Below are 26367 nucleotides of genomic sequence, written 5' to 3' on the forward strand. Positions count from 1 at the left end.
AGGGGCACGTTTGTGACTGACATCGAGACGATTAAAACAGAGACTGGACAATGTTATCTGCTGCAGTGATCAAAACACATCAGTACTTTTTAACTTGATATTGAAGGTGGGCAGACTTGCCACAGGATTAGCCAGCACAACAGAGCAATCTCAAGCCTAAAAAGAAGTAAAACTTAAAAAATTCAATTTCTTTTGGTACTGCCACCACCTGTCACCTTAAATCACCTTCTGAACAGCCCCTCATTTAAACTACCACAAACCTGTCTTCAAAGTTCACCACAGAAAGGTTGTATAAGGGTCACTTTTTAACATCTCTCCAGTCCAGAAGACTTGCATTAAATGCTGCCATAATTTCTGCCCACATCTTTCTCTTCTGTTGAGACCCAGCAGTGGGTCAAAATCTCTGTCCTGCTCCTTTCACTCCTTCAGGTGTAAGTGACAGTGTGGGGCAAAGAACACCTACCAGGCTGGACCAGACACTGTTGGGGTTTGTTTATTTGTTTTTTAATAAAGGATGTTATGATATTAGCTGTGGTATGAATCATAACTAAAGGACATAATTTCCATATCTTTGGCCTGATCTCTGTGTAGTCCTGTGTACCTTTAGAGACTATCAATTTGTTTAAGACAAGTGAGCTCATGTTGTCCCCTCCAGAAAGGTTATGGTGCATAATTAAGTGAAGGTGACTTTAGATATCATAGGAATTTTTTAATTGGATGAGTAAGCATATTTGTTATCAGATTACTTAGGTTTCAAATACCACAGTTTCATAGCATGTTAGGGGTTGGAAGGGACCTCCAGAGATAGTGGAGTCCAACCCCCCTGCCAGAGCTGGACCACAGAATCTAGCACAGGTGACACAGGAACACAGCCAGACAAGGGTTGAAAGCCTCCAGAGAAGGAGACTCCACACGACATAGATTCTTTTCAGTGCCATTTTACTCTTTCATGGCATCTGTGTCCAGTGACTCCGTAAAGCTGAGAAGGGAACATGAGTGAGTGGGAAACAGACAGAGAAAACCACTGGAGGAAGACAATGAAAACCACAGCTTGAAAACTGCTTAATAAGAAGAGCCACCTGTACTGGTGCATTTTATTGGTCCTTCCCAGGTGCAGGACTCTGCACTCTTCTTTGTCAACCCTCACTAGGTTCCTCTGCCCTCTTTCTCTGTTCAAGTCTCACTGAACAGCCTCACAGCCTTCAGGTGTCTCAGCTGAGCCTCCCAGTTCAGTGTCATCAGCAAACTTGCTGAGCAGACTCTGTCACTGATGAACAGATGTTGAAATACATTTAATTCTAAAACTGAATTTTGGTAACAGAAAATTTCTGCTTGGGTGTTAGTAGAGTAAGCACAATTTGTATCAAATTATTTATGTTTCCAATACATTTAATGCTGAAACTGAAAGAATGTTTAAAATGCATTAGCTTTACCATTTAACTGTGGTGTTTTCATTTAGGTTGATGGCTTTTGATAATTTTCTAATTGGGAGCTCATATTTCGGCTACAGTGATTGGGTACTGAGAGAGGCATGCAAAGTTGTGGGTTTGTTATGTTTTTAAGGAACATATTGATTAAAATCTCTTCCTTTTTTCTTTTAAATCTCATTTTGAAGGGATACAAGAGATAATCCTGACAAGGCAGCCTTGAAATCATAGAATCAACCAGGTTGGAAGAGACCTCCAAGCTCATCCAGTCCAACCTATCCCCCAGCCCTATCCAGTCAACTAGACCAAGGCACTAAGTGCCTCATCCAGTCTCTTCTTGAACACCTCCAGGGATGGTGACTCCATCACCTCCTTGGGCAGCCCATTCCAATGGCAAATCACTTCCCAACTAGTGCAGTGTTTCCAAAATACGTGACCTGCAAGCTTCCATTTTTATACCTCATCAGAGCTGGGACCATTATTGGACTAGACATCTTGATTTAAAACATGTTTAGAGCAAGCCCAGACCAATTTAGTATCCCATAGACACTTTAAAGTCAGGAGCTAAGTGATTATAAAGCATCGGTTCCAACAGCTTGTTATAGATGAGTTGGAGAAGAGAAGACTGAGAAGAGATCTGATCAAGGTGTACAAATATCTGAGTGGTGGGTGTCAAGTGGAGGGGGCCAAGCTCTTTTTGGTGGTCAGTAACAGTAAGACAAAGAGCAATGGACACAAACTGAAACAGAGAAGATTTCACCTCAACATGAGGAAAAACTTCTTTACAGTGAGAGTAACAGAGCTGCCCAGAGAGGCTGTGGAGTCTCCTTCTCTGGAGACTTCCCAAACCCACCTGGATGCATTCCTGTGTGAACTACCCTGGGTGATGCCGCTTTGGCAGGGAGGTTGGACTGGATGATCTCTGGAGGTCCCTTCCAACCTCTAAGGTTCTGTGATTCTGTGATCACTCAAGTAATTCAATAGGCAGCAGCCCGGAGCACTTAATGGATTCTCTGAAGAGTTAAAATGCATCCTTGACCATGCACTGAAACATCACAGAATCACAGAATGTTAGGGGCTAGAGGGCACATCGAAAGGTCATCTGGTCCAAACCCCCTTGTTGCTCATGCACATCCACATCAGGTTTGGAGACCACTCTGACAACAAACAGAGCCAGCTGAGCCATGGGAAACAATCCATCTTAAGTCCTTTTGCAAACAGAAAGAACAGGGATGTGCCTTCTGGGAAGTCTAGTAGAGACAAATCAAAAGGATTGAGGCGAATTAAGAAGTCCTAGCAGCCAGCATCTCTTCTCTAAATCCTGCAGTGAGAGGTGGAACCGTGGTCTGCTTGTCTGCAGTGCCCTTTTCAAAGACTGAATCATCTTCTGGCAAGCCAAATGGTCTGATCCACAAATTGCTTCTCTTTCAGTACTCTCTTCACAGCTGCTCAAACTGTTTTTGTCTGCCAGTGTGCCATTCATCACGCTGTCTGCTCTCACATCCTAAGTGTTGAACGCGACCTTTACAGCAGAGGCACACAAATCACCTCACTCCCACCAGCTCAGCAATGTTTCCAGTCCTGCACCTTCAGCAATTTCCTATTTCAGTTCCATATTTTCAATCTATAAAGCAGCAGTCATCATCCCAAGTTCTGCAATTCTTCATTATGCAGAAACTTGAATCTTTGCTTTAAATTTACTGTCCTCTTGTCAGATTATGAATGGCTTTCCAGCTTTTCTCAATGCATCCTCTCCCATTAAAAGCTTCCCACTCACACCAGCTGAGTGCATCCTTAAAAGTTCTTCAGGATGGGAGGAGCTTATTCCCTTCTTCTCTCCCCTCTTTATATTGCTGCTATTCATAGTCCCCATAAATCCAAGCTGTAAATCCCTAGTATGAACAGTTATAGAATCATAGAATTATAGAATGGTTTAGGTTGGAAGGGACATCAAAGATCATTTAGTTCCAACCCCCTGCCATAGGCAGGGACGCCTCCCACTAGAGCAGGTCGCTCAAAGCCTCATCCAACCTGGCCTTGAACACCTCCAAGGAGGTTGTGGAGCACAGAAGCACAGAATGGGATCAAAGATCACATCCAGGGTTGGTGACTCCAACACCTCCCTGAGCAGCTCAGTTTCCATGGAACTTCTTGTACCTTTATTTTCACTTTGCACAGTGTGGCCTACCACAGATCCTACACTGATGGTCCAGATCAGGCATGGACTTGCTCGGATGGTTATAGCAATTTGGTGACTCCTTCCCTCATTCTCTTTCCTCCATTTCTGAAATAATGCTAATTAAAAGCCATCTGGCAAAGCTGCCCATTTTGTGAGGCAGTTGCTTTAGAACTGAGCTTTCCTGAGAAGTATTTTCTACAGGGCATCAGTTACACAAAAGGTTACACAATGCCCTGCTTGTTTTGATCAGTGAGGAGGAGGTACACTTGTTGAATCCAGACTTAGCAGGACTGAATCCCCAGAAAGGATTTTAAAAGCTGAGACTCTTAGTCACCAGCAAGCACAATGATGATTTCTCTTTCCAGTGAGTCATAGCTGTTCCCACTGATTACAAAGGCATATTAATATTAGATTCCTTAATTGCACTGGAGTTTAATTCTGCAGTCAACTGTCCATATTGCAAGGGCAGCATTGCAAATGAAGCAAACTGCCCTACATTTTGTGAACTGGTGAAAGCAGGGTGTGAAGGCTTTGTACAAAGCACTGTTGGACTTTCATAAGCTTTTGTGATCTCAAACCTTCCCTAGAAATAATTTGTAGCTGACTTTATTAGCCTACAAACTGTACAGACCTCTCTGAACTGACTTGAGTTAATCATCTAATATATTGTATACACTGTTGAAATGTGCCTTACCTCCCACAATTATATGACCTGCCAAGAGTCATGCATAATAATCCCATTACCTACCTTAATCCCCTTAGGTCTGCAAGAATATACACTGGTACATCAGATCCAAGTGCAAGAAATGAAGCCCTATGTCACACAGGTGACCTCTCTCTAAGAGAAAGGGGAAGGATCTGGAAGTAACTCTCTCTTTATGGGCTCCTGCTGCAGACTTCTTGCTGGAGGCAAGGGAGGTGGTTGAAGCCCCATCCCTGGAGGTGCTTAAGGCCAGGCTGGATGAGGCTCTGACCAGCCTGATCTAGGGTAGGGTGTCCCTACCCATGGCAGAGGGTTTGGAATTAGATGATCCTTGTGGTCCCATCCAACCCTGACTGATTCTATGGGTCTATGTTTCTATGGTTCTGTGATTCTATGATCTCTTCAAATTGGAAATTAAAAACAAGAAAAAACCCACTCCCCATCACCAGAAGTTATGACTGATTTGTTTTGGGGTCACACTGAAATCTTACTTCAGTGTGGGACGTTGCTAAAGCCACACAACTTTTAATATTCAGAGTCGTCCAAATTCCTGATGTTCTGCAGCGAATTGGGTGAAGCTGCACAAAAATCTCTCTTGCAGGGATTCAGTGTGGGGTTAAATAACAACTTCTTTGCTGCAGCAGGGTTCAGGAAAGCTTTCCAGTTCCTATATGCTCCAGCTGAGGGTGTTTATTTTTTCACCAAGTTAGATCATCTGACAGGATACACAAGACACACCAAGTGCTGCCAGCATGTAGGATTCGACTGCAAGTTTGCTACTATACTTGGCACTTGGCTTTTAAACCCTGACAAGTTCTAGCACAAAATGGCTTCTCTCTGCAAAAGCCCAAGGAAAAGGCAGACAAAAGCACTACCCAAAGGGCACCTTTGACCAGAGGCAGGAAGAGCAGGGAGGCTTCTTCTCCAGACTGGCAACAGCGTCTGTGCAAGAGCTCTGCAGTGACTGCTCCTTGCCCCCTCTGAGCAGCAGCTGGTGTGGGGCTGCAAATTAATCTCCAGATTTCTAACCATACGCTGACTACCTCTCAATCTGGAGAGGAGAAGGCTCTTCTTGTGGCATTCCAGCATCTGAAAGGGAACTACAGGAAAGCTGGGGAGGGACTTTTTAGGGTGTCAGGTACGGATAGGACTAGGGGGAACAGACCCAAGCTAGAGGAGGGAAGAAGACTGAGATTAGGCATTAGGAAGAAGTTCTTCAGCATGAGAGTGGTGAGACACTGGAACAGGTTGCCCAAGGAAGTGGTGGAAGCCTCATCTCTGGATGTTTTTAAGGCCAGGCAACCTGATCTAGTGTGAGGGATCCCTGCTCATGGCGGGGGGGCTGGAACTGGATGCTCCTTGAGGACTCTTCCAACTCTGACAGTGTTTCGATCCTGTGATATATGTCTCAGCAATTCATGCATTGTTTATTCAAAGTGAGCAGCTTCATACTTAAAGCCCCTGCAAAGACCAATGCAGTATAGTTAACCCTAACTTAAACAGCATCACTATGAAATAGGCATTTACTCACTTTGGATAAGAGCCTGAGATTCTCTGACACTTCTGACTTCTTGGATTCCTTCACTGTCTCCAGTCAGGCTGTTATCTTGAGTAGCTGCAGCTGCTGCTGCTGGTTGTAGCCTTGAAGTCTCCTTACTGTCTGATTTATGCTAGTTCTGGAGGCCCTGTTTTGAGTAAGTAGGTACAGTTCAGTAAATTCTAGTGGAAATTCACAGCTTGCAGCCTAAGGCTTCAGCAAATCTAGCTACTTATGCTAAGTAAATAAAGCTAGCAAACAGCAGGCTGAGGCACACAACATTAAACCTCTAAACAATTCAATCTATCTAAAACTTACTTATTTAAGCTAAACAACTAATACCTCTTAACAACCATCACTTTCCTTCCTCTGTATGTATTACTTATGCTTTGCATTATTCATAGAACCTCATCCCATGAAAAGGAAGATCACTTTGCCCTTTAAAAACATTCAGATACTCGTTCAGGTGGAGCAAAGTTATTAATCTAGTGCTCTTAGCCACAACATCCCTGTGCAACTGAATGGGAAAGAGTAGTGCCTTGTTTTGCAATTCTGAGAACATGAGGAGGTGAAAAAAAAACCCATAACCTTACTCAAAAGTATTGTTTTGCTGACAACTCTTTTTCACTGCTGGTCAATAAAAGAAGGAAAGAGGAAAAGAGAACTAAGACATGAAAACATTAAAAGAAAAATTAGGAAGAATATATATAAGTAGCATAGCTGAAAGTAAGGACAATTCGTGAGGCAGGAGTTTCAAGCCCATGCACATAAAAGCTCAGATGTTATTTACAGCTTGTACTGAGACTGCTGAGATGATGACCACTTTATGTGCATTCCTAGCTATAAAATTAACTTAAAGGTGTTACTCTGAGTGTATTCTGGCTGTAACCAGGCAACAGAGAAACTGAAGATGCAAAGATGGCATCATGGCATGGAAGAGGTGATCTCTCCATCAAGTCAACCTCTTGCTCATCCTTCTTGCCTTGGTGTATGACACCATCTCAGTCTTTCGTGATTCTGAAAACCAAGATGCTGCTAAGTATTAAGTATAGTTAAGTCCTTTAGGTAAGGTGGTAGTGGGTCTGCAGGCTGCTGGAAGCCTCTTTTCTAAGCCACTCATTTTCAAGCCAATCTGCTTATGCTGTGGGGTCTTGAGGCACCTTAGCCCACCACCTTGGTGGTGTAAGGCAGAGGCAAGACAAGGATGTGAAGGATATTTTCACTACTGGAGGGAAGTGATGCCATCCAGAGGGATGCTGACAGGCTGGAGAGGTCCCAGCCAACCTCACGAGGTTCAGCAAGACCAAGAGCAAGGTCCTGCATCTGGGTTGAGGCAATCCCAAGCACCAATACAGGCTGGGCAGGGACTGACTTGAGAGCAGCCCTAAGGAGAGGCACTTGGGGGTGCTGGTGGATGAGAAGCTCAACATGAGCCAACAGCATGCATTTGGCAGCCCAGAAAGCAAATGAAACCCTGGAACGGGTTGCCTAGGGAGGTGGTGGAAGCCCCATCCCTGAAGGTGTTTAAGGCCAGGCTGGATGAGGCGCCACAGTGTGACCTAGTGCAAGGTGTCTCTGCCCATGGCAGGGGGGCTGGGATTAGACGATCCTTGTGGTCCCTTCCAGCACTGACTGATTCTATGATTCCACGACCCTACTGCAGCCACCGTGGAATGGGACTCGAAGATCTTTGTGTTTTTTTTCCACTCAAAACAACTCTGTGATTCTACGACTGCAGCACCATGTCCCAACCCACCCACACCTGGCATCACGGCTCTGCCGTGGGTCCCGAATGCCGTCCGCTGCTGCTATAAACTGGCTTCTATTTGTTCACGCTCGGAGAGAGGCAGCTTGCGAGTTTCGCGTCGTGCAACACAGCCACACAAGGATCCGCCAGCTGCCGGGCCCCAGCCGCCTGCCCACGCCTCGCAGCCGTCCCGGCCTGAGGGCCGAGCCCGAACGCCAGGCCGCGGGGCGGTGTCGCCTGTGCCGGGGGTGGTGCCGGCGCCGCAGGTGCCTCCCTCCGCGATCGCGGCGCCGCTGCCACGTCAGGGGAGTTTCCTGAGGCGAGGCGGGTTGGCCAGGATTCGGCCTTCCTCCTCCTCCGCCCCCTGCCCCGGAGCCGCCACCACAGAGGCGGCGGCAGCGCGATCGGCGGCGGCGGCTGCCATGGAGGCCCGCTACAACCTCAAGAGCCCGGGTAGGCGGCGCGGCAGGCCCGGCGGGAGCCCAGGCCGCGGCCAGGCGGGGGCCGGGCGCGGGGATGCGGCCGCGCTTGCGGGCTGCCCAGGCTGCCCAGGCTGCCCAGGCTGCCCAGGCTGCTGCCTGTCGCGGCGCACGGTTCTGCCCGCCCAGCCCCGGCGCCGCCGCGGTTCGCGGAGGGCTCGGGAGCCGCTGCCGGGGCGCGGCGGTGGCGAAGCTGGCAGTCATCTCCCGGGGCGCGGTTGGGACAGGTGCAGGAGCCAGGGCGAGGCTGCGGTGGGGAGAAGGGATGGGGAGCCTAGGACGGGGCGATGCCCGCGGATGCGAGTCAGTTGCTCGCCGGGGTGGGGAGGCGTTTAGGAGAAGGCCGGCGGAGTGGTGTCCGCTTCCCGGCGCAGTGGTGCTGAAAGCTCTGGGAGCGGTCGTTGGGCTTCAGACGCCCCGGCAGCGCGGTGTGCGATGCGCGCCCCCGCACGGTCTGGCCGCTCGGTGGAAGCTTACCTTTGAACCTCTGCTCAGGCGGCTGTCCGGGGTGTCGCCTCCTTCCCGTGTGGGTGGCTGTGAGCGGCACAGTGCCAGCGACGGCTCGGTCTGTGTGGCCTGAGTTTGCCTTACGCAAGCCTTGGTGTACGCTCTGCCTCTGCACGGGTGCGTGTGCTCACTTACGGGATGCCATGTTAATGCCTTGTAACCGGATAGATTTTCTCCTGGCATCCTGGGAGGGATGCCTGGAGATGGGGGAAATGCCTTAGAAACAGCGCTCGGAAGGGAAGGTTTTGCTGCCTAGGAAGTGCAAGTGCGGCCGGGTCGGGTTCCTCTTGAATGGCTGTGTTGGAACAGCAGCCTGGCACCAGCTGGGCTCGGAGCTGGGCACACAGCGAATATTTGCCCTCTCCACTCAGGATCCGGGAGCATCTCAGAGCACACCACCATTATTTCCAGTGACGTGGCAAACCTGTCACTACTGAAGCCATCTTCCACAGATTGTAAGGGGTAGCTGAGTTTGTGTGTGTTGGGCACTGTCCTGCCACTGTCTTCTCCTCCTCTGGTTTTAGGAAGTAGGTATTAGCAGCTTGCTATTGTGGTGATGAATAAGTGGCTTCATTCTTTAGTCGTACTGACCCATTATCAGCCTGGGAGGTGGAGAGAAGCATAACATTGTGATGAGTTGTACCTCACAGATGCAAATGACAGGATTATTCACCAGATGATGTGTCTGTTGCTAAATTATGTCCCTCACCTTCACAGCCGAGTTGCATAACTGGAAGAGAAGGATCCCAAAGTGCATGACGTACTGGCTGCAGTTCAAACTAGCAGGAAGGAAGACTTTGTTTTGTTTAGGGAGGTATGCTGGATGTGTTGCCTAAGTGAATTTACAAGGCCAGATGAACATGCTTGCTGGTTGTGGTTTGCCACGTCACTGGAAATAGTGGAGGTGTGCTCTGTGGCGTGCCCCTGGGTTTGGGGTAGAGAGGGCAAATGCCCATGGTTTCATTTAGAGATGTTCTTTAGGGTGGATGTTTAGGAGCCCCTCTTGTTTTCAAGGGAAAGTTACCCTTCCTGGAGTTGATTTGCAGCACCTTTGTTGCTCCATAGCAAAAATGAACCTTACATGGCAAAGATAAATGATCTATACAGGGGGTCAGTACTGCTTTCCCAAATTAAATGTACTGTATACATTAAGGTCTTAAATGATTTCTTTTCATGTGGGTGCTAGAGGTCTATAAATTACTTCAATGTCTGTTGATGAAAGGCAGTGCAAATTGGTGCTCTGCCAGCTCTTGGTTCACCACAGGTCGGTGTGGTGCCCACTGCAGATCTAGGCTAGGTGAGAGTCATGTGCCAACCTGTTGCTGACTCTGGTCAGTTGCCTTCTTGTAAGGGCAAGGAGGTATGGAGGCATTCACCTGAGGGTCTCTTCACACTCTCACATGAGTGTGGGTTTTGGTTTTAATTTCTTCCCCAAAAGACCATTCGTTTTGGAAGGGAAGAAATTTCACACTTCAGGCTTCTTTGTATTGCTTCAATAACGCAAAGCCTTTGAAGCTGTTGCTTCATATTTTTATGTCTGGTTTTGGCACTTCTAAAAGGGCAAGCTATTTTCTGTCTTAGGATTTCAAAATGGATTAGTCAATGTATATAAGCCTGCTACCATATGGCTGATAAACCTCTCTCATCAATATTAAAGCTCAGCTGACTAAAGCACAGACTTCATCCTCTTCGTGCTTCAGGAGCATCCCTATTTTCTGAAATTTATAAGACAGCTACTTGGAATAATCTCTGCTTTGTGTTTTTGTTTTCCCCAAGGGCTGTGACCCTTAGTCTGCTGCGGGATCAGTCGATCAGTCACCAAATTGTGTAGCTGTTGTTTCTGTAGTGACAGTCTCCCCCTTTTGTGTAGGCAGTTAGCAGTCTTCTGAGCAAGTGTTAGCACAGACACAAACAAAGAACTCAGAATGGTTATTTCCTTTGGCTCACGTAGAGCCCACAGACAGCAGTGCTTTTTTATTTTGGGAGGGTTTTTTGGGTTGTTTTCAGCAGACCTCGTCTAGAATTTTGTCTGGTGAAAGCCCTGAAGAACTGAGGAGAGCACCTGGAGGGAGGCATGGTGAGATGCTGGAACATGTCCAGAGAAGGGCGACAAACCCGGTGAAAGGCCTGGAACACAAACCCTGTGAGGAGAGGCTGAGGGAGCTGGGGGTGTGCAGCCTGGAGAAGAGGAGGCTCAGGGGGGATCTCATTGCTGTCTACAACTACCTGAAGGGACATTGTAGCCAGGTGGGGTTGGTCTCTTCTCCCAGGCAACCAGCAACAGAACAAGGGGACACAGTCTCAAGTTGTGCTGGGGAAAGTATAGGCTGGATGTTAGGAGGAAGTTCTTGCCAGAGAGAGTGATTGGCATTGGAATGGGCTGCCCAGGGAGGTGGTGGAGTCACTGTCCCTGGAGGTCTTCAAGAAGAGACTGGATGAGGCACTTGGTGCCATGGTCTAGTTGACTGGCTAGGGCTGGGTGCTAGGTTGGACTGGATGATCTTGGAGGTCTCTTCCAACCTGGTTGATTCTATGATTCTATGAATCTGAAGTGATTGTGTGCACAGCCAAAGGTCCTGCACTCAGTTTTGGCCTGGTAGGCTACATACAAACCTCTCTCTGAGTGTCAGTAGAGTTCTGTAGAAAGCTTCTCTTGCTCTGGCCGTTTTCCCTCAGTTCGTGTGGGTAAGTGTACATGGTGCTGGTGCAGAGAGACTTTATTTTTCATCTTGGTCCTTGTCTGGGAATATGAGTAACAGATCTGCCTTGTCCATGACCATTCTATCATCTTCATGCTTTGTTGTGTGAGTTCTCACATGTTCTCATGGTTACCTTTTTACTTCTTGGGGCGTTCACCCTGAATTCACTCATCCTGGTGCATGCCTCTTCTGAAGGCAAGTGTCCAGGCTTCTTGGCTGTAAAGCAGTGCTAGGTCTGAAGCCTTTTCTGGTCTAGGCTGGTTTCCCTATTATTCCTCACTAATGAACTGTTCAACCTTAATGCAGATGAAAGGGGAGCTGTTTTTCAGCAGAGCTCTGACACTGCTGCCTGTGATGTGACCTCCTGGGCTCTGCAGGATGTTTAATTGACACCTCCCCCTGGCAGCACCAGAATTGGGACAACTGGCAACAGCAAATTTCCACATAGTCCATTTGCATTTTGGGTTGTAAAAAGTAAAATTCTCCAACTTTGAGCTGTTGTTTGTGGCTGTCAGGAAGCGTGAAGGAGGAAAACAGCTTTTCACAGTAGCTTGAAATCAGTATTACTCTGCAGGAAGGTTAGAGTAGCTTCCTTCACAGCATCGTGACAGTGAGTAAAGGCCTGGATTCTGAGCATGCTGCACAGCCTACAGTCAGCTGGTGATGCCAGCCTTTGTAAAGCAAAGAAATTTCCCTTTCACCACATACTCATGCTTGCACTGTAAGAATCTGGGCAGTGTTTCTCATTTTTTGTAGTTAGATAATTACATGAGTGGGAGAGATACCCATGGTTTGATCTGAATACGGAGGATGGATTAAGGGATCTTGTTTTGTGATTGCAGTTCCTAGCTGCTTGAAGAGGTAGCTGGTATTAGCAGCTTTTCCAGTAAGTAGGAGGCAGAAGCCTTGAATTTCTTGCCTGTAGTTCTTAAATTTATTCAGCTCTTTGATTTGGCTGAGTTAGGCATTTAATACATGATGCATGTGATGGTACCTGGCAGGACAAGTGCTATAACACAACTTACTAAAGGGAAAAGAAAGGGAGATGCTAGAAATACAGCTGATGCTGGTGGTTCTGAAGCAGGAGACTGGGGAGGGTACCCTTAATTCAGAACAGAAATATAGCTGTGTGTCCACACTAGCAGTAGGTTCAAGTTACAAAGGCCCTGAGTAGCTGTGCATACATGTTTTCAAATCAAGTGTGAAACTGCACCACCTCACACTGCCTATGTGTTGGTTTCTCTCAAACCTTACTGTGACCCCCTTGACTACTCCCTTAATTATTGCAATGAGGTACCAATAGAGGCTGTCAGGATAAAGCTTTTTAGGAGCTGTTTAAAGATGCACATAGTAGCCTTTGTGATTAAATACTGAGGGTATTAGTCTTGTGCTTCTCATATTTAAAGTCTGATAGTCTGTTAATGACACACATGACTAGGTGACCTTCAGAGGTCCCTTCCAACCTAGACCATTTTATGATTCAGAGATCCCTTCCAACCTAGACCATTTTATGACTCAGAGATCCCTTCCAACCTAGACCATTTTATGATTCTATGTTTTTTTCTCACATCTTTGGTGCAATTAATAATGTAAAACTACTTCAGTCAGGGCTGAGAAACTGTCTGACCTGCAACATTTATCATAGCTTTGTGCTTGTGTAATTCATTTAAGATTTATTCAGCATAAGTGATTTACATTGTGCCTTGGACTATAAACTGCAGTGAAGAAGCTGGAATATGCTGGAAAAAAAAGATTAGTTTGCTGAGAGGAGCACTTCAAGATATGTTTATGTATTTTTGTATGCAGTGCATATTGATTTCTGTTTTCCTTTCATGTCTTATGCTTTCTCTTTTTCAGCTGTCAAACGTTTGATGAAAGAGGCTGCAGAACTAAAGGATCCTACAGATCATTACCATGCACAGCCTTTGGAGGTTTGTTTCTCTGTGTTTGTGAGATACTGTGTTAGCAATGTGTACTGAAGTTCACTATATGCATATGTATTTCATGTGTACATATTTGGATACTAGCAGTGCTTAAATTGCCAGTCCTTTTTCTTTCCCCCTGTGATGAAAATCAACAGCAGAACACCACTTTAATGGTAGTGTAGTTCCAGGTTGTTAGCAAAAGCACAAAACAGCAGTTTTGCATTAGACCTGACTCAATTTGTCACACAGATATAAAAGGTTTATTCCTTCTCCCCCTTCCTGAGAACACATAAATGCATTATATTTAAGCTAAGCTTTTGCATCCAAATCTGACATCTGGCTCAGCTGCTGAGCTTCTCAACAAAACACTTAATCCTAAGTGATCTATGAGGATTCACAACTTTTGCATACAAAAAGCATGCAGAAAATGTAAATAGGTGCAATTCTAGCTGCATTGTACAAGAGAATGCTTAGATTCTGCACAACCCCTCTAAGGAGAGGCTGAGGGAGTTGGGCTTCTTTAGCCTGGAGAAGAGGAGGCTCAGGGGTGACCTTATTGCTGTCTACAACTACCTGAAGGGAGACTGTAGCCAGGGTGGGGTTGGTCTCTCTTCCCAGCAACCAGCAACAGAATGAGGGGACACCTCAAGTTATGCCAGGGGAGGAGTAGGCTGGGTGTTAGGAGGAAGCTGTTGACAGAGAATGTGATTTGCATTGGAATGGGCTGCCCAGGGAGGTGGTGGAGTCACCATCCCTGGAGGTGTTCAAGAAAAGGCTGACTGAGGCACTTAGTGCCATGATCTAATTGATTGGCCAGGGCTGGGTACTAGGTTGGACTGGATGAACTTGGAGGTCTTTTCCAACCTGGTTGATTGTATGATTCTTGAAGTCTTCTAAACACCCAGTTAGGATTTTGGACTGAGAGGACAGTGAAGTTATAGTGGTTAGAAGATTAAACAGAAACCTCTTCTGATTTGACTGGAATAATAAAAACAGGCAATGCTTGTGGCCTTCAGTTCAGGAGGTTTTTTTAGCTGTTCAGAGAAATGTGTAGCATGCTTAACATGCTTATAGACAATAGCATATTCCTAGGTGCTCTAAAACACACCTTATGGTCTACTAGTTTTTGTCTCTACCTTGTGTTTCCCCATCCTGTGGCAAAATGTAAGGTTTAACCCATGATGCTGCTTGTAAAGCACATGAAGCTCTTCTTTCTGTGACTCACAAGGAAGAGAACAATGGCAAATGAAAGGAAAATATGGAAATGTTGTTACCTCCCATCCTGGAAATAATTGTAGCTAGGTGGGCAGCCACAGCCCTGTGATACCAGTGAGATCTGTTTTGCTGACAGAAAGCCTCGTTTGGACTCCTGCCCTTAGATCAGGAGTTGCTCTGCTTGTAAATGTTCAGGGAGTTGTGGGCATCATGAGATGTGATACACAAAGCCAAGCATGGAACTTGAAGAAAATGTTGTTTAAAGAGAGGTTCTTTTATATATCCAATGAAAATAACATTCCAGATTTCCAAGTGTGTCTGATGTGTGCAGTAATGCAAAGTAACTGTTTCAAAGTTGTTTATGGAGAGGCAAAAGAGATGGGAATTCTTAGTGAAGTCTCTGTGTTGACTCAGGCATGGAAGGGGCTTTGTTCTTTCTTGGGGTAGCTCTCCCCTTTGTACTCCAAAATTCTTATTCCTTGATCCACTTTTCCCTTAGTTGACTCAATTTTCCATCTATCAGGTAATAAAACTCTTGTCATAATTAGTACAATTCTAGCAAAGGATTTGAATAATGAAATTGAGGATTTCAGTAGGATCACACAATCAGCCAGGTTGGAAAAGACCTTTGAGATCATCCAGTCCAACCTGTCACCCATCACTTTCTAATTAACTAAACCATGGCACCAAGTGCCACATCCAGTCCCTTTTTAAACACCTCCAGGCATGGTGACTCCACCACCTCCCTGGGCAGCCCATTCCAATGCCAATCACACTTTCTTGTGAGGAAGTTCCTCCTAACATCCAGCCTAAACCTGCCCTGGCACAGCTTGAGGCTATGTCCTCTTGTTCTGTCAGCGGTTGCCTGGGAGAAGAGACCAATCCCCACCTGTTTAAAACCTCCTTTCAGGTCAAAGAAGCCCATTGTGTAAGGAAATGACCAGAGAGCTACAGTATTTTATCCTTTTAAGCAGAATGCTTTAGTGTGTCAGTTGTCTGACTCTGCTCTTGATGTTGAATTCTTCAAACTTCTGCTTTGCACTGTCTCTGTAGCTTGTCCTTGTTCTAGAAAATGCTCTTTAGTTGTCTACTTCTTTGACACACTCTTCTTACTATTTCAGGATAATCTCTTTGAATGGCACTTCACTGTTAGAGGCCCTCCAGATTCCGATTTTGATGGAGGCATTTACCACGGCCGAATTGTGCTACCGCCTGAGTACCCCATGAAACCCCCCAGCATCATTTTGCTGACAGTAAGCATCTTTCCTAGATTTGCCTTTTATTTTACAAGATCATTTCAAGTGTAGGTGTCTGAGAGAGAGATTCTTGGCATTTAAGGGAGTGTTGTTTTCATAAGAAAGGCAGTGTAGTCCAGCTGATGCTGCCAGTTTAAGACAAGAAGTCTTCCGAGGTGACTTCCAAGGACAAGGGCAGAGTCCTGCACCTGGGAAGGAATAATAAACTGCACCAGTACAGGCTGGGAGAGCAGCCCTGTGGAGAGGGACCCTGTGTCCTGGTGGCTAACAAGCGTCCTGGGTTTGGGCTGATCCCTCCCCCAGGAAGAAAATTCACAACACAAACCCCCCTACTTTTTGAAAGTCAGGGAAAGATGAAATTGTATTTTCTTATAATATAAGTATAACAATGTAAAGAGAAAATAATAACTAGAGAAGGAAGGAAGGGAAAAAAAAACAATACAATAACCTTAAGGGAGATGGGGAAGGGGTCAAGCGGCGGCGGGTCAAGCGGTGGGTCACAGGAGCAACAGGCAAGCCACCTTATCATATTATGGTGTGTGAGGTATCAGTGATGGACTTCTTTATGTATGAATAGAGGCAGATGGCAGACTTCTTTCTTCAGCAGACTGAATACCATTTTTGTGAGGTTTGTGGTAATGTAATTGTTTGATTTTTACAACGTACATGAAAAAACCAGAGTTGACTTCCAGCATGTTTGATTCTATCCTCTTCCTTTCTTTCAAGGCCAATGGCAGGTTTGAAGTGGGGAAGAAAATTTGTTTAAGCATCTCAGGGCATCATCCTGAAACGTGGCAGCCTTCATGGAGTAGTAAGTAACAGTTCCCCTTCATCAAGCAACTAGGCCTTAAAGTGAAGAAATCATCTCACAAGAATGTTTATAGTGGAAAAGGAGACAGATTTTAAAGGAATGAAAGTGTGGGAGAATTTGAGAAATGTAATCATGAAAGAATGACATAGGAGAGTCTGGGAATGGCATCAAATAAATGCAAGGTGATTGAGGCAGAAAGTGGAGGGGTGATGGTAAGCTATTATTTATTTGGATGTACAAGCATTAAGAATTCTCAATTACTTAAAATAGTCTTTTTTAACTTCATTTTATATTCCAAACCCTATTACTTTACCCCATTTTCCTAAAATCATTAAAATCAGCTTGTGTATGGATAGAGGGAAGTGTGGTCATGAAAAGACAAGAGGAAAGACACCATGGTGTGAGTTAAGAGCAACTGAATGTTTTCTGCCTTTCCAAAGGCTCTCATTATCAGAGAGATTGAGAGCTGGCAAAATTCACCAAAGACAAGATTTCAGTGTGTATATGATTTTAGCTTTGAGCACAGTACATCAGTTGCTTATTTTTTGGGTGTCAGTTGGACTTGTAAAATATGTTGATAAGATCTTCAGAATTTTCTAGCAGACCACTCTTCAACTTTTGTCAAGTCTCTTCAAACAAAGCTAGAAGGCAGAAAATACTGTCTCCTAAGTAGATGTAAATAGGTCTGGTTTGTGACTTACCTTCATGTGATGTGAATCTATTAGCAAAATGTCTTAATTCTTAACTTGCATGACTACATCAGAAGGTACTGTCAAAAGAGATGTTTCAGATGACAGTTCTGTGATTGTTTAAGTAAGCTTCTTTCCCAGCATGGTGACATAGAAGGAATGAATTTAATGGTACATTACATGAAAGAAAACCACTGAGCTTGTGTGCAGTGCCTTGCAGAATTCATGCTTAATAGAAAGCACTCACAAAAAGACTGCCTTATGAATCCTTCTCTTCCCTCCTCTATTTAGATACTATCTCTGCCTTACCTTTTTAATTCAGAGCTCCTTTTTAAAGTCTGGAACCCTAATCTTTATACTGATGCAGTGTTTTTGTGACAACTTCTCTCTAAGGCCTTGCCTTTCATGTATAATATGGAGTGTAAGAAAACAGATGAAGAAGGTCTTGCTGTGTACCACCTCACTGCTTTTATGTCATTCACACTGCTCCCTGGGACAAAATTAAGCTTTGCAGGCAGAACTGCAACTGAGTTCTGAGGGTGAATGTAGAGTGAGATGAAGTAACAGCTCTTACTGCAACTTGGTTTGGATCTGTTTTCTTCTTTTAGTCAGAACAGCTTTACTAGCCATTATTGGATTTATGCCAACCAAAGGGGAAGGAGCAATAGGATCTCTGGATTATACACCTGAAGAAAGAAGAGCTCTTGCAAAGAAGTAAGCAATGAGTTTGTTACTGTGGTTGCATATATATCTCCTCTCTTTTGGAGTAAGATATTGAGTAGAAAGTCACTTCAGTCTGCTCTCTTGCATCTGTTCTCTGGCTACCATTTTGTAAGTCAGTTGTTAGCATTTCCCTAAATGACATAACAGAAAGGGGCTTTATTTTATAGATTGCTCTCAACAGATCTTTTTGAGCTACTGTGATGTGGGGTGGAGAGAAGTAATTTCAAGCTACTGGTCTTGACATCACTTGTCTCTCCATGGATTGTTTTGCAAGTAGCTGGTATAAATAGGCAGCCACTGACATGATGAGAACATGCAACGCTGAGCTATGTCATTTGTGGCCAGGTCACAAGACTTCTGTTGTGAAGTGTGTGGCACATCTATGAAGACAGCCCTCTTACCGCTGGCATCCGGAGCTGTGTCAAGCCAAGCAGACAAGGAAGCTAAGGAACTGGCCAGACAAATTAGCTTCAAGGTGAGATCACTGCTTAAATTAACTCTGTTGTACAGGGTTATAAAAAGGCAAAAAGAGGGAAAATGTGTAAATTGCAGCATTTCCTAAGTGCTGCATTCAGCATTTCATAAACCTGCGTTTCATTAACCTTTAGAGTAGGGTTAGGGGTTGGATTTGCTGATCCTGAGGGGCTTTTCCAGCATTTATAGAGACATGCAAAAAGCAGCATTGTAAGTCTTGGTTTCTTTTTTTCTCCTTTTGCTCTGCTCAAAAGGAGGCTGTAGCCAGCTGGGGTTGGGCTCTGCTGCCAGGAAACTAGCAACAGAACAAGGGGACACAGCCTCAAGCTGTGCTAGGGGAGGTCTGGGCTGGATGTTGTTAGGAAGTTGTTGGCAGAGACTGATTGGCATTGGAATGGGCTGCCCAGGGAGGTGGAGGTGGTCAACCTGGTTGATTCTATGACTGTAATGTCCTTAATTGAAGGCTCTCTGATGTTATTCTGCCATAACATTGTCCTGGATCTTCTAAAGAATTTTCATTTTGCTCTTTACGTCTCTGTGTTTTGAATGTTATATCTGTTATGTGCTTTTTAAACTGATGTTTGCACATAGGCTGGATGTAAGGAGGAAGTTGTTGCCAGAGAGAGTGATTGGCATTGGAATGGGCTGCCCAGGGAGGTGGTGGAGTCGCCATCCCTGGAGGTGTTCAAGAAAAGACTGCATGAGGCACTTAGTGCCATGGTCTAGTTGACTGGATAGGGCTGGGGGATAGCTTGGACAGGATGATCTTGGAGGTCTCTTCCAAAGTGGCTGATTGTATGACATCAGTAGTCTTATTTCTAAAGACTGGGCAATTCTTAAGCCTGCTACTGTGTAACTGCAGTGCAGGTGGCATACTTGATTGTGGTATTTCCACAAGTCTCATATCCTCTATACATTTAAAACTCACATTCCAAAATAAGTCAGATCTTTTTGGGGTAATCTGGACTGTGTTTCTGAAGGCTCCATATCTGTTCCTTGTAGGCAGAAGTCAATTCATCCAGGAAGTCTGGCAGTGGACCTTCAAAGGTGTCAGGACTGACTCACTCTGGCACTTCCCTTGAGCCCCAGCAGGATGGTGCAGCGAGAGCACCACAGGATACAACGAGTAAAACGGTAGGGATGGTCTTGGAGCTTTGTCACTGCAGGTACAGGCTCAGCCTGAACTCAAAATCGATGCTGTTAAGCTGATTAAAGGCTTCAGAGTCTGCAGTTCACACATTTCTTCTAGAACTTCTGCATGCCTTATATAAAATCAATGTGCAAATGTCAGCAAATAGAGCTCTGAATCACTTCTAGTAGTAACGGTCTCTTTGCTTCCACTTCTTTCTGTTGTAGGTTGAAGGAAATGAAGAGTTAATGGGTATAGCCATAAAGGGTTAATTGGTATAACCTCCAAAGACTAAAGGGTCACAAGGGCACAGACATCCTGTCCCAGAGTGGGGGCCCAGGATATTGTAATCTGTTACTCTATTCCATATTTCTGTACCTCCCTAAGGGAATGCACAGCTAATTCTAGGGCTGCTCTTATCTCTGCTTCTAACATGTGTGCCACTGGCTTCTGGTTTGTGGGGCAGAGAGACCTTCTGCCCTTGGCTAGTAGCTAATTTTTAGCTATGGTACTGGGCTTGTTGAAGCCTGTAGTGGGACATTAAGGCCCAGTAGCTTCTGGCTGCCTCCCTCCTCCCTAACTTGCTGCCCAACTAATCCATCTGTTTCCTAATTCCCTGGCAGATTCTCTAAACTCACCTTGAACATAAGGCAAAGTAGACAAGTGTAAGACAAAGGTAGAGGAGTGGAAATGAGATAGAAGTGTGGTTGCGATCCCCTCAGGGCAGAGTGAAGTTCAGCTTCAGTAAGAAAACAGCCAGCACCCATAAGTGACATTACAATGATCATCAAGTCCCTAGCCTACCTAACCGGGGGGCCAACCAGGCCCCCCGGCCTTTAGATCACCTCCACCATACACCCAGTGCACACCACAGGGACTCACCAGTGATGATGGGAGGAGGATCCCTCTGCCCAAATGGGCAAGCTTGAGGCTACTGCTTTCCCTGGGGCTGTTTATAAAGGGGAGCAGGCAGGGAGGGCAAAGTGGTCACACCTGGGGTGGGAGGAGATTCCAAGAGAACCTATATTAAAAAAGGGAGTGGGTAGGGAGGGCAAAGTGGTCACACCTGGGGTGGGAGGAGGAGGTGGTTCCAACAGCACTCAGGTGCTCTGCGTTTGGGGAATAAAAGGGGGGGAAAAAATGCAGTGGGGGTAGGAAAGGGACAAATATAGTGGAAAGGGGGGGGGGGGGTGTGCTGAAAGGGGGGAGATCCCCTGCCTGGGGTACTGTGTGTAGTTGTGGAGCCTCCAACACAAGAAGGATGTGGAACTGTTGGAGCAAGTCTAGAGAAGGCCACCAAGATGCTGAGAGGGCTGCAGCAGCTCTGCTTTGAGGACAGGCTGAAAGTGCTGGGGCTCTATAGCCTGGAGGAAAGGCTTCCAGTGTCTGAAGGGGGCTACAGGAGGGCTGGGGAGGGACTATTGACAAGGTCTTGTCATCAGCCCCTGACTGATTCTCTAAACTCATCTTGAAGGCAGAGGGGTGGAAAGGAGGTGGAAGGGTGGTTGGGAGCCCCCCCTGGGGACTCAGGTTTCTGGGAGGGCTGCTGTGTTTCTGCATTACTTTTTCACTCATATATTACTGTCTGTAGCTGTATAGATTGTAAATGTTTGCTTGCATAATGTGCTAAGCTGTAAATATAAAGCTTCATTCTTTCATTTCCAGATGGGTGAGTCTAGTCTGGGTGATTTTCACAAGAGCTGGGGAGCAGTTAACACTCAAACCATCACAGGGGGGAAGTTCCTAACTCAGCACACCTTCTCTTCATAAATAATGTTCTTCTAGCAGCTTCATTTGCAGTGGTTTTATAGGTTAACACTTCAGTGTGTGAAGTATTACAATTTACCATACACATAATGCATCACAGGTTTGTGCAATAGAATTTGTAGCCAGAGGCAAACTCCTCTGCATTTCAGTCGTCATTAGCTGCTTTTAAATATCAATTAATGACAGAATGTTAGAGGTTGGAAGGGACCTCCAGAAATCATTGACTCCAGCCTCCCTGCTAAAGCAGGATCACCCAGGGTAGTCCACACACAGGAATGCATCCAGGTGGGTTTGGAAAGTCTCTAGAGAAGGAGACTTCACACCCTTTCTGGGCAGCCTGTGCCAGTGTTCTGTCACCCTCACTCTAAAGAAGTTTCTCCTCATGTTGAGGTGAAATCTTCTCTGTTCCAGTTTGGATCCATTGCTCCTTGGCTTATTGCTCCTGACCACTGAAGAGAGCTTGGCTTCCTCCACTTGACACCCACCCCTCTGGTTCTTGTATACATTGATCAGATCTCCTCTGAGTCTTCTCCAGACTCAACAGCCCCAGGGCTCTCAGTCTCTCTCTGTGGAGAGAGAAACTACCTTCCTGGGTTTTATAACCTCTGCAGCAAATCTAGCTCCAGTATTCATAGCCATTTGAAGTGTGACACTTCAGTTTCAACACTGTTAGCATAGGCCTTACATAATTGTTTCGGAAGTGACTGAGCCCTGGTGGTGAGCCAAGGCAGCTGCTGTTGGGACTGTGGCAAATGCAATCTAAATTCACTGATAAATTGCAGGCAAATCCCAGCTAAGCTGTCCTTTTTAGAGAGGATGGGGCTGCAGATGCTTTGGCAAACCCTAAGACACGTCAAATAACATCAGACCATCTGCTGAGTGTTTGCTGTGTAGAAATTTAACCATGCTAATAGCATTGCTCCCCTCCCCCCACCCCAATGAGGATTTTTCCAGATTGTTCAGGATTTAATAAACCATTTTATTTTATTCTTCTTATTACAAATCCTGGCTAATACAGTAGAACTAGCTGAAATATCCAGACATTGTTAGCGTTTTCTTGAGGAAAAAGAGACTGATTTGAGTTGTGAATCTCATTTCTATTTATTTTAATCAATTATGGTTATTTAATAGAGTCATAGAATGGTTTGGGTTGGAAGGGACCTTCTGTGGTCATCTAGTCCAGTTGTCTCTGCAGTCAGCAGGGGCATCCTTAACTAGATCAGGATGCTTAGAGCCTTGTTGAGCCTCACCTTGAGTGGGCATGGGGCCTCAAGTACCTTCCTGGGCAACCTGTGCCAGTCTCTCACTGCTCTCGTGGTGAAGAACTTCTTCCTAACATCCAGTCTGAATCTACCCACTTCTAGTTTTGCTTCATTCCCCCTAGTCCTATCACTAGCTGATACTCTGAAAAGTCCCTCAGCAGCTTTCTTGTAGGCTCCTTTCATATACTGGAAGGCCACAATAAGGTCTCCTGGGAGCCTTCTCTTCTCCAAAGTGAACAACTCACAGCTGTCTCAGCGTGTGCTCAAAGGAGAGGAGTTCCAGCCCTCTGGTCATCCTCATGACCCTTCTCTGTAATACATGACTGCAAAAATCAGATGCAAAAGGTGGTTATAATGCAGCTCTAAGTAGATATTTTTAGTCCATTAAGCCCTCTTCCTCAACACTTCCAGTATGGTTTGGCAGAAAATGACTTGATATTGGGTGGAAATTGTCGTGTGAAGTGTTGTGTTCATCCAAAAATCTTGGGATTTTTGCTGTGGAGAGTTTAAAAACTTGCCTGAAGTTAAGAAAAGAAGATTCTGATTTAGAAACAAACAAAAAAAGAGTGCAACCCATCTGCCATTTTTGTTTCTTAATGCTGAAGTTGTGAAACAAAGAATAATCTTTACCTTATTTTCTATCTTACCTACCATACACTAGCATCTGGTGCTGAATTTGTGCAGGGTAATAATCACTCCTCCCTTAACCTAACTTGCTTCTTCATGCCTGCTAATACATGGTCATTATGTTGGGAATGCTGAGACAGTTCAGCTCTGAGTGAGGCACTCAGTCTCCTGCTGCCCTGATTCATTCAAAATGGAAAGCCTTGCAATTGCCAGGGAGGTTTCTCTTGAGATACAGCTCTGTTCATGTCAGTGTGGGGCTCCTTGCCACTCCCAACAGGGCCTTTCTGGATCATGTTGGAAAGAAAACCAGGTGTGTGACAGCTAGTGCTACTTACTTTACTAAGTATGAAGGAGCAGGAATATGTCTAGACTTTATTTTCCCCTTTTATTGAAAAGCTACTTCAAAAAGAACAAAAAGAACAGGCAAGGTTGAGGTTGAGAGGGGCAGGGGGAAGGCGAAGGGGTGGTTGAGAGCCCCTCCTGGGGACTCAGGTTTCTGGGAGGGGAGTTGTGTTTCTGTATTACCTTTTCCCTTGTCTATTTCTGTCTCTAACTGTACATACTGTAAACAGCTGCTTGTACATTGTGCTAGCTGTAAATATAAGCTTCATTCCTATTTCCAGAGCTGCTGAGCCTAGTCTGGGTGATTTCTAAAGTGTGGGAGGGCAGGGAACACCCAAACCATCACATATTCCCTGCTGATCTTAGACCCTGTCTTGCCTCACAACTCTCCACGTTTCATTTCCAGTCTGAAACTCAGAGCAGCAGTGCAGCAGCTGGCCAAGAGCGTGCCACGCCCGTGCCCACCAACAGATCCTTGAGCCCTCGGCAGCGCCGTGCCCAGCAGCAGAGCCAGCGACGAGCTCCCACTTCGGCTGACTTCCATCGGGTGCAGCAGCCCAGAGTCAACATGAACCACACTGGGTCGACTGTTCTGATTGTCCTGTTGACTTTTGCCTTGGCAGCTCTTATATTTCGTAGGATATACTTGGCCAATGAGTATATTTTTGAGCTGTAAGGTCGTCAGTCCTGACCTCAGCCGCTGGAGCGCTGCGCCGAGCGTTCTGTGCTGGGTAGGCCACGAGAACTGTTTACAAAGATTACTTTTTGTATTTATGCTTACATCCTTAGGAATGTTCATGTCCCTACCCGCAGGACACTTGTGAGAAAAGCAAAAGCTGGATGTGTAACTGTGACAGGTGCCCACTGAGTGCCCACTGGGTACTTGGAGAAGTGGCGCAGTGGAGGAGCGGCATTAAGGCGGGTGGGAGGGCAGGCAGTTGGAGTAATCGATGAGCTAAAAGAAGGCAGGTTTTAGTGAAGTGTCTGACTCACTTTTTTAATGGAACATAAAAGCAGTTAATCACCCCATCTAAGTTAGACACTGGAGAGGGAATTACAGACCGAAACACTACTCTGTGTTGGCGTCCAGTGAACTCTAACTTGGAGGGGATGCAGTTTTGTAACCACTTTTTATTTACCCTGATGCATTTTTAAAGGGGGAACCCACACAAATGGCTTGTGACACTGCTTTGGGTATGTGCTAGGGGAGCAGGAGGAGGGGAGGGAAGAAGGGGCCAGAAAACTACTTGCATTGTTTTGGGGTTTATTTTTTTTTTAATTGGAAGAAAGATTGGATAATCTTATTCAAGATTTGAATGTCTTCTTCTAATCCTCTCAATTGTACATCTTGTTGGTTTGTTTTAATTTGAAGGTTATATAAACCATCTCTATTCTTGCAATAGTTATAAATATGTAATATAATTATTTACCCAGAGCCTATTGTCTTTTGATTATACCAGAAATATATGGAATGTGTTAAACTGAATGTTTCATGCGTGGCTTTATTTACTGAAGAAGACTTCACCCTTATTATGCTTAAAGTCTCTTATCTAGGAACATGCTGATGAGAGATATTTATTAAAACCTTGGCAGTAATAAAGAAATTCAAGCCAGTCTTTAGTTATGTTTGAAGTATCACATAGTCATGAACATGAGCCAGCAGTGTGCCCAGGTGGCCAAGAGAGCCAGTGGCATCCTAGTCTGGATCAGGAACAGTGTGGCCAGTAGGACAAGGGAGGATATTCTTCCCCTGTACTTGACACTGCTCAGGCCACAGCTTGAGTGCTGTGCCCAGTTCTGGGCTCCTCAGTTCAAGAGAGATGTTGCAGTACCGAATGTGTCCACAGGAGGGCGACAAAGCTGGTGAGGGGCCTGGAGCGCAGCCCTGTGAGGAGAGGCTGAGGGAGCTGGGGGTGTGCAGCCTGCAGCAGAGGAGGCTCAGAGCAGACCTCATTGCTGTCTGCAACTACCTGAAGGGAGGCTGTAGCCAGGTGGGGTTGGTCTCTTCTGCCAGGCAACCAGCAAGAGAAGAAGGGGACACAGTCTCAAGTTGTGCCAGGGGAGGTCTAGGCTGGATGTTAGGAGGAAGTTGTTGGCAGAGAGAGTGATTGGCATTGGAATGGGCTGCCCAGGGAGGTGATGGAGTCCTTGTCCCTGGGGGTGTTGAAGCCAAGCCTGGCTGGGGCACTTAGTGCCATGGTCTGGTTGATTGGCCAGGGCTGGGTGCTAGGTTGGGCTGGATGAGCTTCCAACCTGGTTGATTCTATGATAGTCTTTTTGGTGATTTCATTTCAGGGCGATTCTATGTTAAGGGTTGGAAGGGAGCTCTGGAGCTCATCGAGTCCAAGCCCCCAGCCAGAGCAGGAGCATAGCGCCTAGCTCAGGTCACACAGGTGATGTCTGTGTGGCACACGTGTCTGAAAAGGCAGCATGGGCGCTTCCCAGTCGGGAAAGATGCCCTGTGAAAGAAGAGACAATCTGGGAAGCTTAATGAGCAGGGACAGCAGGCTGGTTTTACAGAGTCTGGCAGGAGGATAGCGCTGCCCTGAGATTAGGGGATTGAGCAGAAAGCCGGCACCGAGCTGCGGGCTTTTATATAATGGCTTTAGCGCACAGCCTTTAGGAGCCAGCGCAAACGTTCGCGGAGGCAAAACTTCGTGAGTAATGGCCAATCATTAAGCGGTGATGAGGGAAAAGCTTTGGAGTGAGAAGCTGGTGAGAGCCTGCGTGGAGCACCACGTCGCGGGGACAGCAGCGTTCCTGCCGCCCCTCGCCGACGAGCGGACGGCGCCGGAGTTCCGCTTGAGTCAATGTTCAGCCCCGGGGGCACCTGCACTACGGGAGGTTACTGGAGCGCCGAGTGCCCGGC

At 46.0% G+C, this 26367-nt stretch overlaps 1 protein-coding gene and 1 long non-coding RNA gene across 2 annotated transcripts; one reads left to right on the forward strand and one right to left on the reverse strand.

Moving 5' to 3' along the window:
- Positions 1–471: 471 nt before the first annotated feature.
- Positions 472–8726, reverse strand: LOC135189277 (uncharacterized). Its single transcript, XR_010308006.1, has 3 exons — positions 8550–8726; positions 5841–5994; positions 472–1261 (listed from the first exon to the last, which is right to left on the reverse strand). It is a non-coding gene; the product is annotated as an uncharacterized LOC135189277 (long non-coding RNA).
- On the forward strand, positions 7871–24984 carry UBE2J1 (ubiquitin conjugating enzyme E2 J1). The gene is made up of 8 exons (XM_064169452.1): positions 7871–8046; positions 13136–13209; positions 15540–15671; positions 16401–16485; positions 17783–17888; positions 18243–18372; positions 19374–19505; positions 23905–24984. Exons 1-8 carry the CDS (start codon positions 8016–8018, stop codon positions 24172–24174), a joined length of 960 nt encoding a protein of 319 aa, XP_064025522.1. The 5' UTR covers positions 7871–8015; the 3' UTR covers positions 24175–24984.
- The last annotated feature ends 1383 nt before the right edge of the window (positions 24985–26367 follow it).

Source organism: Pogoniulus pusillus, chromosome 31 (genome assembly GCF_015220805.1).
Source record: "Pogoniulus pusillus isolate bPogPus1 chromosome 31, bPogPus1.pri, whole genome shotgun sequence".
NCBI lineage: Eukaryota > Metazoa > Chordata > Aves > Piciformes > Lybiidae > Pogoniulus > Pogoniulus pusillus.

Excerpts from the sequence above, each read along its gene's own strand:
- UBE2J1 (XM_064169452.1), top strand. The coding sequence starts at position 8,016 with ATGGAGGCCCGCTACAACCTCAAGAGCCCGG. Across the intron at positions 8,047-13,135 it reads CTACAACCTCAAGAGCCCGG|CTGTCAAACGTTTGATGAAA; the intron begins GTAGGCGGCGCG and ends TCTCTTTTTCAG. Across the intron at positions 19,506-23,904 it reads AGGATACAACGAGTAAAACG|TCTGAAACTCAGAGCAGCAG; the intron begins GTAGGGATGGTC and ends TTTCATTTCCAG.